Source organism: Astatotilapia calliptera, chromosome 7 (genome assembly GCF_900246225.1).
Source record: "Astatotilapia calliptera chromosome 7, fAstCal1.2, whole genome shotgun sequence".
Taxonomy (NCBI): domain Eukaryota; kingdom Metazoa; phylum Chordata; class Actinopteri; order Cichliformes; family Cichlidae; genus Astatotilapia; species Astatotilapia calliptera.
The window spans coordinates 14,746,741-14,762,809 of NC_039308.1; the positions used below are offsets into that span (position 1 = coordinate 14,746,741).

A 16,069-nucleotide genomic window follows, 5' to 3' on the forward strand; every position below is an offset into this window, starting at 1 on the left:
AACAGTAGTAACGTTGAAACAGTTGGACATTGCACTTAAAGAATTCACTTCTTTTGACACTTTGTATATGAGTAGGAGCATAAAGGTGATCCTGAAAAAACAAAACAACAACAACAAAGCAAGAGTGTGAAATTAGAGTTTGAGTTTAGAGCACTGCTGGAGGACACTTGCTGCAGACCGGTTGCTTCAATTCATTTTTGGAGAGAGAGACAAACTGGAAGAATGTACAGGGATACACCAACATACGACACTGAGAACTGATCAGTTCACTGAAGTCCATAAATCCAGTACAGATGGGTGCTGTTGTTATACACGGTATCTTGCATTCCTTGCCTTCTGACATCATGAAGCGTGTCATGGAGCTATTGGTCATTGGGTTGATGAGCCAATGTGGATACAGAGTTCAATCTAGAGCGACAGAGCTATAGAAAGTCGTGGGTGTCCTTTCCTTCCACACGCTCCGCACTTTGTGGAGACCCGCACTCATTTTTGTCTTTGGGCAAAAGACTGGAATGCATAAAGGGGAGAAACAGAAAAGAACTAAAAGCGAAGAAATGAGATGGGGTACTTTGATTTTGTGTATGTCTGTTTAAGCATCCGAAGAGAACTAAAACCAAGGCAGCATGAGAGGAAAACATAAATATCCACTGACATTTATGATCAGGAAAAAAAAAAAAAACACCCCGCAAAGTTTATCTGCTGAACAGAAGGCAAAACGAACAAAAGCAGGTGAAGATAAAAAACCAAAGAAAAGTAGAAAACAGCAATAAAGTAAGACAATAAGAAAGCTGAGATTTCCAAAGCAAGGATGAAAGGTGGACAGAGCCATCCAAAAGGCATGCATGAACAACACACACCCAGACTGTTCGGCTCGCCGTCCGTCACTCCGCTCACAAAGTGCAGAGCAGCTGCTGCTGCGACAGTGAGGGTCAGGACTGACTGTGCTGTGTGCTCAGGCCAGAGGTGGACCGGACCAGGCGTCAACTAGACATGAAGAGCTTTCGTCACAAAAAGACTTGTGTCACATTGTTTCCTGAAGGCGGTGGGACAACCTGGGGCGGAGAGTGGGGGGGCCTTGGGGAGGGGTGGATCTCAGACATGGGGCTGAAAAAACAGAGGGCGGGTGGAAGATCAATGTTCAGTGCCTTACGGGCCCGTTGCTCCGGGTTATGGAGTCAGAGATGTCCAGGAAGGCAGCGCGCATCAGGTCAAAGGATTTGTCAGACAGGGATGCCACATCGTCTGAAGTCATCCCCTTTGTCTCAATCTTTGGAAGGATCTTCAATCTGATGATTCCTGCAGGGGCAAAAAACCCCAAAAAACTTTAGAGTCAGGAGTCTCGGGGAACATCAAGCTGTTGTTTTAATGTTATTGTCATTTGACCCAACACAAATTAAAAAGTTGAGGACAGTTACCTGATTTGAACTGCTTTTCTTTCCGTAGGTAGAAGTTGCTGTAGGAGGAGAAAACGACAGGTATGATGGGTACCTGGAAAAAAAAAAAAAAAAAAAAAAAACGAAGGCAAAAATAAGAAAAGAGACAGAAAAGAAGCCCTAAAAGGAAATGCTTTCTAAACCAATCAAAAAAAGGCCGAAATGCCTGATTAAACCAGCAGCACATTTCTTCAAACACACACAAACTCAGCATGACACAAGCATTCTCCATCTCCTCCACTCCCGCTAATAGAGGCCGAGTTGCTCTGTCTCAAGGCCCCGAGTGGCCCTTCAGCGGGGCTGACTGAGCCAAACGCGGCTCCCCCTGGGGGCTGTCCTGTTTCCACTCAATCTGGCCGGCCGGGTACGAATGAAAAGGCTGGCCTAACTCAGCAGAAGCAAATGCAGAGAGAGAAACAGTCTCAAGTGTGTAAAAAAGAAGAAGAAAAAAGCCATCAGGGAAAGATGAAACAGACTGTATTCAACACATTTCAAATGGAGTTACTCCGGCACTTCAAATGCAAACAAAGTGCTTTTGTTAACATCCACTAAACACTGTTTGGAGAATGCGTTAGCAAGCGCTCTAAAGCGTAAGAACCTCTTACCAAAATATTAATGTGTTTTCTAACGAGGAGCAGCAGGGCTTTATTTTTGCAGACTCTGGTGCATATCTGAACCCGACTGATATCGATCTTCAGCTGCAAGTTACAAAATCTGGGTTCACACATGCACACACCGTTGTAGCTTCATGGCTAGGTCTCATTCGAGAGTGTTTTTCTTTTTGCGTATGTGTAATTTATCCCACCTTTCTGACCCCGAGTGTTGCTATGAAAATATGAATTAACTGGAGAACAGAGACCTCCCACCTGCATGCACGCAGAGATAAAGCTCATAAATTTGCACAGCTGAGCTGCAGCCATTCTGAACTGGAGGTCATGTCTGCTGCTGTCCCACCAATCACTTTGTGAGAGCGCACTAGCATTGTGTCAAACACAATGCCGAAAAAATATCATAGAAAATGACCTGGCTGCAAGCTGTGCTCTCTACTAAATTATGATTTCATAATTTAGTCTTGCCCCACATAAGTCTGCTAGCTCCCCCACATGTCTGGAATCGGCCCCCTCACTATTGGGAACCCTAAGCTGGCAGAAGCTTCCTGAAATACCAACAGAATCATCACAGCCTGACAGAGTAAAGAGAATAAACAGGATGTTTACATGTATGGATGAAGCAAAAAGCTAGAAGAGCTCTAACGCTCCTTCACTCTACGTACAAGGTAAGATTTAAGATCTTTAAAGCAAATAAATAAACCTACTTGTGCCTGCACTGCCAGATGGAAAGCACCCTTTTTGAAGGGCAGCAGGTCGCCATTTTGGTTACGGGTTCCCTCTGGAAATACCCACAGACGAATCTGTGAAAGTCATAAGACAAGGTTGATTTAACCAGCTCACATTCTCTAACAAAGACTACAACAGAACCTTGAGATGAAGATGTTTCTTGTGTTAACTGGAGGCAGGTTACCTGGTCGTCCAACATGGTTTTGGCGGCATCAGCCATCACGCTTTTGGCATCGCTCGTCTTCTTGCGGTTGATGAAGACGATCCCGCCCAGCCAGCAAATGAGGCCCACTGTACCGGCATAGATCAGCTCCTTCTTAGCAATTGTGGTGCAGCGGTCTGGTAGGATCTCCATCAAGCCTGAGAGACAAAACGAGACTTAACCGTCAGGATCATGAAACTTTTAGAACCATCACAGCTACTGTATGTACATAGTGGGGTTTTTTGGTTTTGGCAAAGAAACAACAGCTCATCATTTCCATTTCCAAGATGTCTTTGTGCAGTGTATGAGAGACAACTGTAGTACAAACAGGGCTTGGCTGTACTTCCATGTAATACCACTTTGAACCGCAAGATGGTGCAGTAAGTCCAATCTGCTGTGTCCAAAATGAGATATACCAGATGTTAGCTCAATACTTGTAAAGAGTTCATGATTCTATCACACTCACCCGACTTATTTTGGCAGCTAGAAGAGCACAGAGACTGCAGTTTCTCAAAATTAAACATATTTCAAATGTCCATAAAAAAATAAAAATGTAATGCTATACTACAACCTAGTGAAACGGTGACACCTTGTGGTGACAGTTTTCACAAAAACTACTTTTAAAACTAAAATATAAAAATAATAAATTAAAATAAAAGTTAAAGACATTGCATTTAAGCGCACAGCTTTCTACGAGCAACTGCTTTGTAGCTTCAAAGTTTGCTAATATGACAAGTTACAGAGAGTCAATAAGAACTTGTACTATAATAAATTGTCTTCCTTTCAGTCATTAAATAATACCCCAAATGCAATGCACTTATACCATAGAGACTTTAAACATACGCCCTCTCAAAGCAGAGAGTCCACCTCCACGAAGAGCTGGATATGAACCCTGATAAGTGGTCAGAATGGGATATTTGTAGCACCGCTACATGTCTGAAGTGGCGCTTTCTTAGAAGGGGATAACACCCAAACTGAAATCACATGTTTCTGCCTTTTGACTGGAGCTCATTCAGAGAAGGATCAGTGACCAGATGAAAACATCCATGCTTTGGCCTCTTTGTCTTATCTCTTTATAAGATGTTACTCTGAAAACAGCAGGTGAGCAGATGCATTTAAACCAAGCTGAAAAAGCAGCTCAGAAAGGTGAAGAAACTAATATAACATCTGCTCTAGGATCAGCATCTCCTAATGGCTGGGGTGAAGCAGTCGGCATGGCAACTTGGACGCCAAACAAACCGCATGCTGAGTTTTGTCAGTGCTAATTAGACGCCTAGCTCTCCTCCTGCTATCACTACCCTGGCCTTGAGCCTGCCCTCATCACTCACCGGTGCTGAAAAACCCTCTCCCCCACACACTGATGGAGAGAAACCGTCCCTCAACACTCAGGTTTAGAACAGGGAAGAATGAGATACTGTTAAAAGACATCTCAACTATCAACAATACAAGCTGAAGAAAATAAATAAAAGAGGAATCGAAGCCTTTCTACAACATGCTTTTGTTTCCGACCAGTGTGTAGCTCAGACAGGGTTCTGCGAGGCCTACATTTCATTCATACAGTAAGTGATCAGTATGTAAAGAATGTTTAAAAACCCATACCAATGTAACAGGTTCTTTCTGTGCCCGTGCTTTGTTTCTTCACCAGGTTTTGTATTATTCAGCTTGCTGAGAAGCAAACAGCATGTGATCCTGTATCAACAGAGGTTGTGAAAACTGTTCTGTTCTGACAAGCACTGTGTACCAACACAAAGCTGGAATGCAGTAATCTAACAATTGGCCTAGTTTTAACATGCCTACTGCCTGTCTGACAAACCAGAAAAGGTGACCGTTGCTTAAGTAGGTGGGAGTGTAAAGTGAGATACACCTGGAAGGCCTTAACATTCGGTTCCAATAAGTTGTGAGTAGCCTGTGCAGACTTTCCCTTAATGAACTGAGCTATAAAGCTGTAGATGGTGGCACAGCTAAAGTCTTGCTCCACTGTTTGCTGGCTGAGAAGAACTAAACTGTGACAGGATGAGACCAGATCACAATCTGGCTCCATCACGGCTGCCGCAGACAATCTTGCAGTCTGATCACAAAGTGTTTTCGCATGGCATAACCCACAATGTAGCTGTCATTATTTACATATTCCCCAGTTCCTGTTTGCATACAAAGGAACGAGCGTTAAAATTGGAGTACGGCTCAGAAATAGTAGCTACTTAGATCCAGAAAAAAAGGAATTGTTATGTATAACCATTGTGACATAGAATAATGATAGTAGTAGGGCTGGGCCATATTATACCGTTCCCGGTAATACCGGTATAATGTTAGGCAACGATAGGAAAATGAAATATCGCGATAGAATGGGAGTAAAACGCGCATGCGCAGTGCCTTTGTTTTCATACGCACATGGCCGATTGTTGAGTGAAACAGATGAACCAGAATTGGTTTGTAAAAATGGTGCAACTTCAGTGATGTGGAACTGGTTTGGTGTTTGTCCATCAGATACACGACAAAGCACATTTTTTTTGCAGAACATGCAAGCGGCCGTTGTTATTGTCGTATTTGTCGGACTAAGATGCTCTTAAATCTGGGAGTAATCTGGGTCCTAAACTCAGTAAGATTCAGGTGAAACAAACACTACAGCATCACTGAGAGTTAAAAACTATCTAAATTATTTCATCTTTAATAAAACGATCAGCATTGCTGCTTTACCAGGTGTAACTATGAAGTTTAACTTCCAGGCATCCATTAAAACAAAATTGATTACATTTAACGGAGTTAGAAGTTAGCAGGAAGCTAGCGGAAGTTAGCTCGCTAGTTTCGCTAGTTACCTAAGCATGATATTGCATGTTCTGACTGAGAGATTTCTGAAAAAATTCAAACGTACAGCTCTGCTATCACTACCAACATAAATGAAGATAGGAAACTAAACAGCAGTGACGTTTGTAGGGTTACTGAAGTTGGGCTAGCTGGTATATAATGATGTGCTACGTGATCGCTAGCGACACAGCTATGTTAGCATAACATAAACAGTGAAGCTGGAGGACGAACACTAACACTTTTCCACTTATAAAAGTTAATGTTAAGGTTCCTCATGGTTGGAGACAAATGCAATCGCATGGCAGGATGCTGTAAACGGACCAAACTTCAGTCAGGAGAACAACTGAGATAATCCATCCACAATACGAGGTTAGTCATTAATATACTGCAACAACATGGGAATAGAGCAGCTGTTGCCAGAGAATTCAACATTAATGAATCAATGGTACAGAAGTGGAGGAAGCAAGAAGAATGAGTTTAATAAAGTTTGATTTATCTGACTGCTTTGTTTCGCTTAATGTGCCTTATAATCCCGTGCACCTTATGGTCCGAAAAATACGTACTGCACACTGCAGTTTAATGTTGCAAAGCACCTCTTTTTAACTTCAGTGGATATTATACATGGTTATGCTCAGGATATGTCAGCCCATTTCTACTGGAAATGCCTTTTGGTTAAACTGTCAGCAAGGAATTTGCATTTGCACCGTTACATTTTTATAAAGCTTTAATGTACATAAAAACCAGCTTCTTGTTTAAGTGAAAATAAATGGAAGGTTGTCTTTTTGCACTAGTAATGTTGTGGAGTTGTATTTTGTCTCGCATCAATTATATCGTCGGTTATATCGTTATCGCAAATTTTCAAATATATATCGTGATAAATATTTTTTGCCATATCGCCCTGCTCTAGATAGTAGTATATGACTTTCAAAAGGAGAGACCAAGGATAAAGTTTGACACAAAAACAAGTTGCATCTGGTACTACATGTGCAGGAACTGAGCCAACTGCAAACATCTGTACCAGTTAGCTGGTTGCTTTTGTGCTTTCACACAGGCTTGAGTTTAGCTATCACTACATGCTGACCAGAATACAGGTGACATGAACTCTTCTGATATTCAAGATTCGTTCTTGTATTATTTAATATGCATATTTTGTGGTTTTGCCAGCGGTTTGCATGAAGAAGCCAACTTGTCTGTAGATACCGGGGAACTAACCACAGACTGGTAGTAAAACTTGAAGAAGAGCGATAAACTGGAGCTGCAAAATGCCTCCAAAGTAAAGTTGGGCCACTGAACACATTTCCAAAAGCACAACATTTTCCTATTTTCAGTTTGTGTTTACAATTCAAATTTTCTTAACTGCTTGGTGAATAGTTGGCAACTGTTTGCAGACAAGTTGGCATCATCCATCTTACAAAATGTACAGGTGACGAGAGTAATCTGCTAGTGACCAGCGCAATCACAGTAATCCTAAACCTCTTTGTGTTCAATTTCACCAAGACACAAAAGCGCCTTCCTAAAGCCAGTAGGTAAATACATTTTTAGCCCTATTGGGTCCCTGATTGGTCTCTCGGCCTGTGTGATTGGAGCAGACATTAAATTAGCCATCAGTCGACGAGGCTCAATATCAGCTTTTCCTTTCCTACTTTAGGTCATGAGGTAGAGATTTGTCACATGTACCGTATATTAAGGTGGGATTCAAAAATTCCCATGGTTGGAGCTTAACGGTAGGGCTGGGCGATATGACCCAAAATTCATATCTCGATATTTTTTAGCTGGATGGCGATATAAGATATATATCTCGATTTTTCTTTTTAAAGCCATAAGTTAAGAACAAAAAGAGAGTTCTTAGTCACAATGTGTCCCAGATGTCACACGGGCACTTTTATTTACATACAGCGTAGATATTACTCAAAAATAAATTATCAGCATATATTAAATAATCATGGTCCATAAATAAAAGAAAACAATGTTGTTTTTGTGCATAACAAAAAGCTCACAATTGTGCAGTCAAAATGTAAACTAATAGACGCTGAGCATAATAACAAAGAGACAGATTTCACAGCTGCACCACCTCTCTGAACAGGTGCCATTTGTGGTCCTTATACACACACAGTACGTATCACTCCGCGAGGCTCCTCCCCGGTAGCCGTAATCCTCTGACAATCCATCAAGCGGTGCAGCTCCATAGCTTAGCAAAGTCATATTAAAACATTTTTTGACAGATTGCTGAGCGCTGTGTACCACATAAAATCGGTTCGCGGTCAGTAAGCACAACCAGAATTCATACATAAGGCGCACTGTCGATTTTTGAGAAAAGGAAAGGATTTTAGGCCGTGCAGCCCCTCTGGGCTGCATGTCGTTAGCGTGGTTAGCTCGTTAGCGCGGTTAGCTCGCTAACACGTTGACGCCATCCAGCCCCACGCACGGTAACTCGCTAACGGAGATTTTCCGCTTTCATCTTGTCATTGCCTGCAGGTGAAGCTATGGGGGAGGGGGAGTTGTGTTCAGTGCAGGAGAGGCGAGGCCGAGTAACGTTGCGTAGAGACAAAAGTGGACGAAAGAGAGGCAAACCTGCGACTCCACAAGTATAATTATAACGTAACATAGACTATATCGATATAAACGATATTGTCACATCTTATATCTCGTATGAAAATATATCGATATTTTTAAAAAACTCGATATATCGCCCAGCCCTACTTAACGGTACAATTCTTCCATCTGGGACTCATGCATCTACTGCAGAGGAATGCTGCTCCTCCAACTAAAATGTTCAGGACCGCATGCATCATATCTGGTATCAAGTTGCTCAGGATGAACTGGACTCACTGTAAAACAACTCTTCCCTGGTGAGGATTCTCTCTTTTTCCTACTCTTGGTTTGTTTTCTTGAGTCTGTAGGGCTTAAAAGCACAAAAACTACAGCTGAGACAAATCTGCCGTCCGCATGACTGCCTTGCTTCATTCTTCCTCTCAGATTAAAAGTCGGTGTATAGTGAGAAACAGATGAGACACGCTGTCACTGCTAAACTTTCAACACGTTTCAATCTGATGTTTATGACCATTTATAAGTAGAGAGTTGAATGTGTTTCAAATAACCTTTAAGTGTGTCATCAAACAGGCCTACCTGGTGACAGAGCAGTAAAGACATCCTGCATGGGTGCAAATGCCCCAAGCAGGATCCCAGCAATTCCCAGCCAGCTGGACCTTTACTGCACACCCTTCTCTTTATCCACATGCCCTTTCTATCTGCTTCACCAATTATATTTTTTGCTAAAATGCCAAAAGAAATTGATTGTATGACTGTATTTGAAAGCATTTAAATCAATATCAAAAACGTCCGTCTTCAGAGAAGCACTAAGAGACTCACCCAAAACATCCAGGGAGCTCTGGTGGTTCGAGATGACGACATAGGGACCCTCGGTCTGCAGATGCTCCCAACCGCTCACTTCAAATCGAAGACCCAGCAAATACTTGACGTGTCGAACCATGAAACGGATGATCCTAAAAGAGAGAAAAAGGTTAAATACAGTGAGTATGTACTGGTTACTTATGATGCCAGTGTATTGCATATTACTAACCAAAGCCCTGTGAAAGGTAGAAACAAAAGCGGAATGTGTCAGGCAATATAATCACAACTATCTTTAAACACATAGGCTAAATTAATCATGTTCAACACCCCTTTAAGCATTGTTTTTTTTCCTGGTTGGGGAAATAATTACTTTCACCAAGTATAACGCTCCAGTAACCATTGACAAAGCAATGTTCATCCACCTGCCTCAAGACAAACATTACATAAAAGAACACACAGGCTGTGATTAGTCAAAGTAGATGCACATTTTTATTTATCTGAACATTTAATTTTTTTATCTCGTTGCAAGATAGTCACTATCTGTCTTACTCTGATAGGCAGGTAGTGAAGAGTTCGTTTATCAGAGCTAGTCTGCTGACAACAACAAAAGCAGCCGTCTTTTGACCTTACAATAACTCACAAAACTATAGGCTTCCATGGGAGCGCTCTCCAAGTATCACAAAAAAGTAATCTGTTTGCAGTTAGGGTTAAAAGAAAAAAAACATGTTACAAGGAAATTTTACTAGAAACTGTCAGGTAGGGCTGCACGATTAATCGTTAGAAAATCGCGATCTCGATTCATACTTCTGTGCGATCTCATTTCCAAATGACAACGATTTAAAAAAAAAAAACAACAAAAAAAAAAAACGACGACTGTACCGCATTTTTATCCGGGACGTAATCTGCATGAAAACAAGCGCTCACTCTTCCTGTTCAACAAATGACAAGGGCGGAGCCTTATACCACGTGATACAGAAGCTGTGCTAAAATTAGCAGGGAAAAAACAACGGAGAGCACGTCAGAGATGACGAAAAAGTGACAGGAGAAAATCCGTCCCGGTCAACCACCCAAACATCAATAACGGGAACCTTATACAGCGCTTCCCTATACCCGTCGAACTCCCGCAGGCACAAAGAAATTTTGGAGGCTATTACTTATCACCTGACCAAAGATATGGCTCCCATCAACACTGTGCAAAACCAGGGATTTAGGAAAATGATCAACACCCTAGACCAACGCTACACAGTGCCGTCCCGCAACTATTTTTCTATTGTTGCACTACCTGCTCTATACTCGCAGCGTCGAGCAACGGTGGAGACGGAATTTCAAGCAGTACAACATTTTGCGGCAACAACAAAACGTGAGACATTTGTTGTTTTTATGATTATTTATTGTTTTTATGTTCAGTTTCAACTGTTGCGAAGTTAATGTGCAGTTAATAAGTGCAATAAATATTTATATTGGAAAAGAAGCGAAGCTCTCAATTTACCGGTCGATCTACGTCCCTACCCTCACCTATGGCCACGAGCTGTGGGTAGTGACCGAAAGAACGAGATCGCGGATACAAGCGGCAGAAATGAGCTTCCTCCGAAGGGTGGCTGGCCTCTCCCTTAGAGATAGGGTGAGAAGTTCGGCCATCCGGGAGGGGCTCAGAGTAGAGCAGCTGCTGCTCCACATCGAAAGGAGCCAGCTGAGGTGGTTCGGGCATCTGACAAGGATGCCCCCTGGGCGCCTCCTGGGTGAGGTGTTCCAGGCATGTCCCACCGGGAGGAGGCCCCGGGGCAGACCCAGGACACGCTGGAGAGATTATATCTCTCGGCTGGCCTGGGAACGCCTTGGTATTCCCGCGGATAAGCTGGAGGAGGTGGCTGGGGAGAGGGAGGTCTGGGCCTCTTTGCTTAGGCTGCTGCCCCCGCGACCCGGCCCCGGATAAAGCGGATGAAGATGGATGGATTGGAAAAGAAAATCGTGAGAGAATCGTGACCTCAATTCTAAGCCAAAAAAAAAAAAAATTGTGATTCTCATTTTATGCAAAATCGTGCAGCCCTACTGTCAGGGCATTCGTGACCTGAGGTTCGCTGATGCAATGAGGCAATGGACAAGGAAAAAAAGGGAAGAAGAAGAAAAAAAATTCAACAGAAACAAGGTTTTTTTTGGGCTGCACTGTGCATGATTACTCAAGTTCAATAATGACGTGATTACTGTAGCTATTTGTTAGTCAGCATGTGCTTGTTTATAAATGTGATTTGATGATCTAACAAAACCATTTTTTTTTAAAGCTTTTCTTTCCCCCTTGCAACTATTAAAAAGCCTGAAACTGTCTGATCCACCAGATGAGATCTATTGGGACTTGTAAAGCTTAACCTTTATAGACACAAACATGATAACAGCTCTGACCTCTGTTAAGACAAATCCAAGGTGCCCCTTGGCTTGGAAAACTTTCAGTGTGATTCTTAACAACCATGATGTGCTCAGGCAGAGTTCACACATCATGCAAATGCTACTTTACATTTGCAGCTGAACAATCATACTCCCATAACATTCTCCATGCTAAACTGTACCACTAATTTTGGATAGCAAACTAGCTGTGTGACACACTAAAACTGGCTTCTGTCAATAATCTGAATGAAATTTCTCCGAAAAAGAGCAGAGGCACTACCAATCCGGCCTCAGGAAGAGGCTATACATAATGCTATACATAATACTATACATAATACTATACATAATACTTACAAAAGAGACCTTGCTCATCCCTGAATCATATTCCCTCTGTTTGCTGTCACAAAAACAACAAACTATCCTTCTTGTAACATGGGGTAGTTTTCTTGCTAAACCAGCTATTACAGGAACCAAACTCACCTTCAACTCTGCTTTCATTTAAGCTCAGTTTCATGACTGTACACAAAATGTGTCGATGGACTAAAACATCTACCTAACTACTTAAAACCATCTTTGAGCAAGTTTCAGCCATAACGTGCATCTGATGCCACACATACTCATTAAAACTACACCACTAATGCTAATAATGTGCCATGAAGGAGCAGCTTTAAGGATTTAGGCACATCCCAACTCAATACTGCCAACTCGAAAGCAGGAGTGTCAAACATAAGGCTCAGGACCTAGAATTGGTCCAGCAAAGACTCCAGTTCGGTTTGCTAGAGGGCTTTGGAAAATATGAAGGGCAAAAATTTTTATACTTTTAACTGTATTTTTTTTTTTTTTTATAAATTTCACACCCTTTTCTGCTGACAAAGGCCTCACATGCAGTCTTTTAAGAATTTTATAGTGATTCTACTCTACACTTTAAAAATAAAATAAAAAAAATAAAAAAAGAACTACCAGATTATTCTTTTTTCAAATATACACTGGACCTAGTTTCTTACTAAAATATAGCAAAAAAAAAAAAAAAGTCTTGAACCACAATTCATGTCTTTAGATTTTGGTAGGAAATATAGGACATAAGTACTGTATTTACTGAAATGTGCAAGCATACATGCAACTACAACATAAAGAGTAAAAAATAAAAAAAAACTGAGTTTGCACAATTCTAACAAGCTGCAAAGTTAATATTTGGTATGACCAGCTTTATTCTTCAACACAGCCTAAACTCTCTTAGACAATCGTTCTTCACCATTTGAACAATTTAAAATTGGTTCTTTGATAAGTTATAATGTGTGGACATAACAGGTGCCCTTTTTTATGTTTTAAGCAACCTTCAGGCAGAACCATTACTCAACCACTTCTAAATAAAAATGCAACACAGTCCGGCTCCTTATAAGCAAAATATAAAGTAGTAAGTGGTGGTACGCTATTTCTCAGCACTATCTTCTGATGACTGTAGTAGACTTTGTTTCCACTTGCGCTTGACTGGTAATCTACAGGAAAAATGTTGTTAACCTTTAAACTAGAGTAGTCTTTTGGTTATCTTACAACATAGTGGTGCAGTGATAACACATTCGGTCTGAAGTAAAAGCCACAGGTTATGCAACGATATAGTGTTGCAGCAACTCTATGTTCAAGGGTAATGAGTGACCGCTGTTGAATTATATTTTATGATCAGTCCACTAAGCATTTACTTTGGTTCACTTCATTATCTGCAACCCTGAGAGTGCAATCAAATTTGAACAAGAGGACAAATCATATGCAATGTGGCCACTCCAAAGGTCAGCCTGACCTGTTTTGCCAAAATGTAAAACTGCCAATCTTATTGAGTTTACTCACAAGTTTAAGGTGAGTAGGTTGTCCAAAGGACAGGCATCTAATCACAGTCTCAGGGTGACAGAGCTAACAATTACTTCCATCAGAAATACTATGGCAAAAAAAAAAAAAAAAAAAACTGGTTGTTTTCAATACAGTAAGTTGAGTGGCAATATTACTCCTTTACGAAAAAGACAGGGCCACTAATCTCCCACTGATGTTCGACACCATTACACAGCACAGAACATGAGCTCATGCAATTGTGAGTGAGAAAACTAAACCCGTCCTTTATCTGTTGTCATGAGATCCTACCTAATAACTAACCCATACCCAGAAGTAGCCATTCACATAAGTGACAGATAAAACAGTTTCAATTAAACGTAAATTAATGGATGTGTTTCAAGAAATGAAAGCACAACCCAAGCTGTAACTTGATGCTTTACAGATGTTATTGAGTGAGCGAACTCAGGGATACCTGCTGTGGCCTACAGGTTTAATTCAGAGGTAAAGTGACTGGAAAGCAAGTCTTCAGGCTTTGGTGTAACAGTAAATTTAGGTGACAGAACCCTCTGAATTACAATGCTCTCTCTTCCAGTCCTGTCTGCCGTGTAAAATATCCATCCAAAAAGTCTATTCATTCATCTAAGGTCTGACCTCAGTTCGGTCACTTTGTCACAGACAACCGGTCCAGATAACCTCTGCACTGATAGAACGGTACACTGGTGCAACATGACACCACTGGCACAGCTAACATGACTGTGACATTGTTATTCCTGGAGCACTGAGGCAGTAAGGTCTGCTGTTGTAACCGACATTGCTGCTGTCAGCAGTTCAGGGCCAAGTGAGGTTGCATTGAGGATGGGTCTCATAACTATTCAGTAACCCAGCTCCAATCAGGGGAAAGTGCCATCTGGCATCTGTCTCTTCAGGGTAATTACTGAAATGCAGTCATTTGTGTGCAGCAAGCCATCACCACTGACTAGATTTAACCAACCACACAACAACACCCCCTACAACGTGAACACCAACACTGAAGATGCGTTACATTCCTACAGTAAGGATCAGTTTTGGTGACTGATTTTGGTGTCAGGTGTAAAATGTTTAACATTCTGCCCCCAACACAGATGTAAACTGAGGCAGATAATCAGAATCGTGTTTATTGGCCAAATATATGTGCACACACATACAAGGAATTTGGTTCCGGTAGATGGTGGCTCTCAAGCACAGCAATGTAAATCACACACACACACACACACACACACACACACACACACACACACACACACACGTGTCTATATATACACATTACACATACATACACAACGCTGTGTAAACCAACTATAAATAACTAATCTAAACTTATATACATAAAATACAGAAATGAAATGAGGTGGAATAAGACAGAAATATAAAGTTAAATCAGCACTACTAGTAACTATGGATTCAATAAATGAGTCACTCCTTTATACACACACACACACACACACACACACACACACACACACAGATTTAAAGAGACAGGACAACTTGAGCGGATACAGTGCTGGATTACACGTTCAGAGGGCACAAGTTAGTGGATACTTGTATGGGTTGGGATTCTAAGAAAGTGCCTGCAGAAAATACATTGAAAATATCCGTCATCTAAAGATATTATTGCTTTTCTGGCGTTAAGATTTACCAAACATTAACCCAGCATGAACGCAACGTCACATTAGCGCCCTGATTTTTAGCTAATGTCCACACGCCGCTACTGCCAATGTGCCAAGCGAGCTAATAGTAGCATACGAATGATAAAGAAAACTGCATTAGGGATTTCTTCATTTTCTGCTTATTTATTTATTTCAAATTTCACACAGTTTGGCAGGAAACACCTCCTGCACCACATTGCTGTAACGCCAACTTAACTCCTCGCAACAATGAGGCCATTATTGTTTTTGCTGAGAGTAAAAACCCAAATGCTTCAATATAAACAACCACGGTTGCTAGCCAGCTAACGAGCTAGCGAGGGCTAGCTGTCAGACGGCGCCGCGAGCGACATTTCTGCAAAACTCACCTCATGTTTTCAATGTCTCTGCCTCCGCTCTTTAGTATGCACAGAGGTATACCGATGAGGGCCAAGACCATCATCCAGGCCACGTAAAAGAACTTTTTGAAATAAAAAACAAACGTGCTGCTGGTGCACATCAGGAGCGGAATAATCATGAGCAGCAGCAGCGGTATCATCCACAGCACATCCATAGCGAAACCGCCGCAGAAACTAGCAGCAGCACTGACTCACGCGGGGTGTTTCTGGATGAGGAAGCCGCTAACGGTTTCAGCCAGCTACGGTGCAAGGGACGGAGGGACGGACCGCAACCCCGACAAACATTTACACAGTGAAGTATTCCCTCAGGAAACCACGGCAGCAGCTGTGCTTCACTCTGGCCCGACAAAATGAACATGAAGCGCTGCTCATCTGTTGCTAAATGGTATCATGAGGTGGAGTCAAATCGTCATCGGTTGTGAGTTTTTCTATTTCCGGTTGCTTGACCACTAAATGGTCCGATGTCACTAGAGATAGTCAAGTATCGACAGAGATTTGGGCGTTACAAACCACACATCAATTATTATGCCAGTAGGCGTTTAAACTTGGAAATAATTTCTAGGTACAGCCACAGCTTTCCTATTTATTTATTTGGTACGAGTGCATGTTCACAATTTTTTATTCAGTCTCCAAATGGTCATCCTTACTTACAGTAGTTTCACAG

The 16,069-nt window shown here is 41.7% G+C and overlaps 1 protein-coding gene across 2 annotated transcripts; it reads right to left on the minus strand.

Annotated features, from left to right (window-relative positions):
• Positions 1–138: 138 nt before the first annotated feature.
• On the minus strand, positions 139–15,836 carry agpat2 (1-acylglycerol-3-phosphate O-acyltransferase 2 (lysophosphatidic acid acyltransferase, beta)). Of its 2 annotated transcripts, none has more exons than XM_026173307.1 (6): positions 15,376–15,835; positions 9,144–9,277; positions 2,955–3,130; positions 2,749–2,844; positions 1,416–1,488; positions 139–1,296 (listed from the first exon to the last, which is right to left on the minus strand). In XM_026173307.1, the coding sequence occupies exons 1-6, from the start codon at positions 15,558–15,560 to the stop codon at positions 1,139–1,141; spliced, it is 822 nt and encodes a 273-aa protein (XP_026029092.1). In that variant the 5' UTR covers positions 15,561–15,835; the 3' UTR covers positions 139–1,138. The 2 variants fall into 2 exon arrangements, with proteins under 2 accessions (XP_026029092.1, XP_026029093.1); XM_026173308.1 differs by having other exon boundaries at positions 1,190–1,296; positions 1,416–1,453; positions 15,376–15,836.
• Between the last annotated feature and the right edge of the window lie 233 nt (positions 15,837–16,069).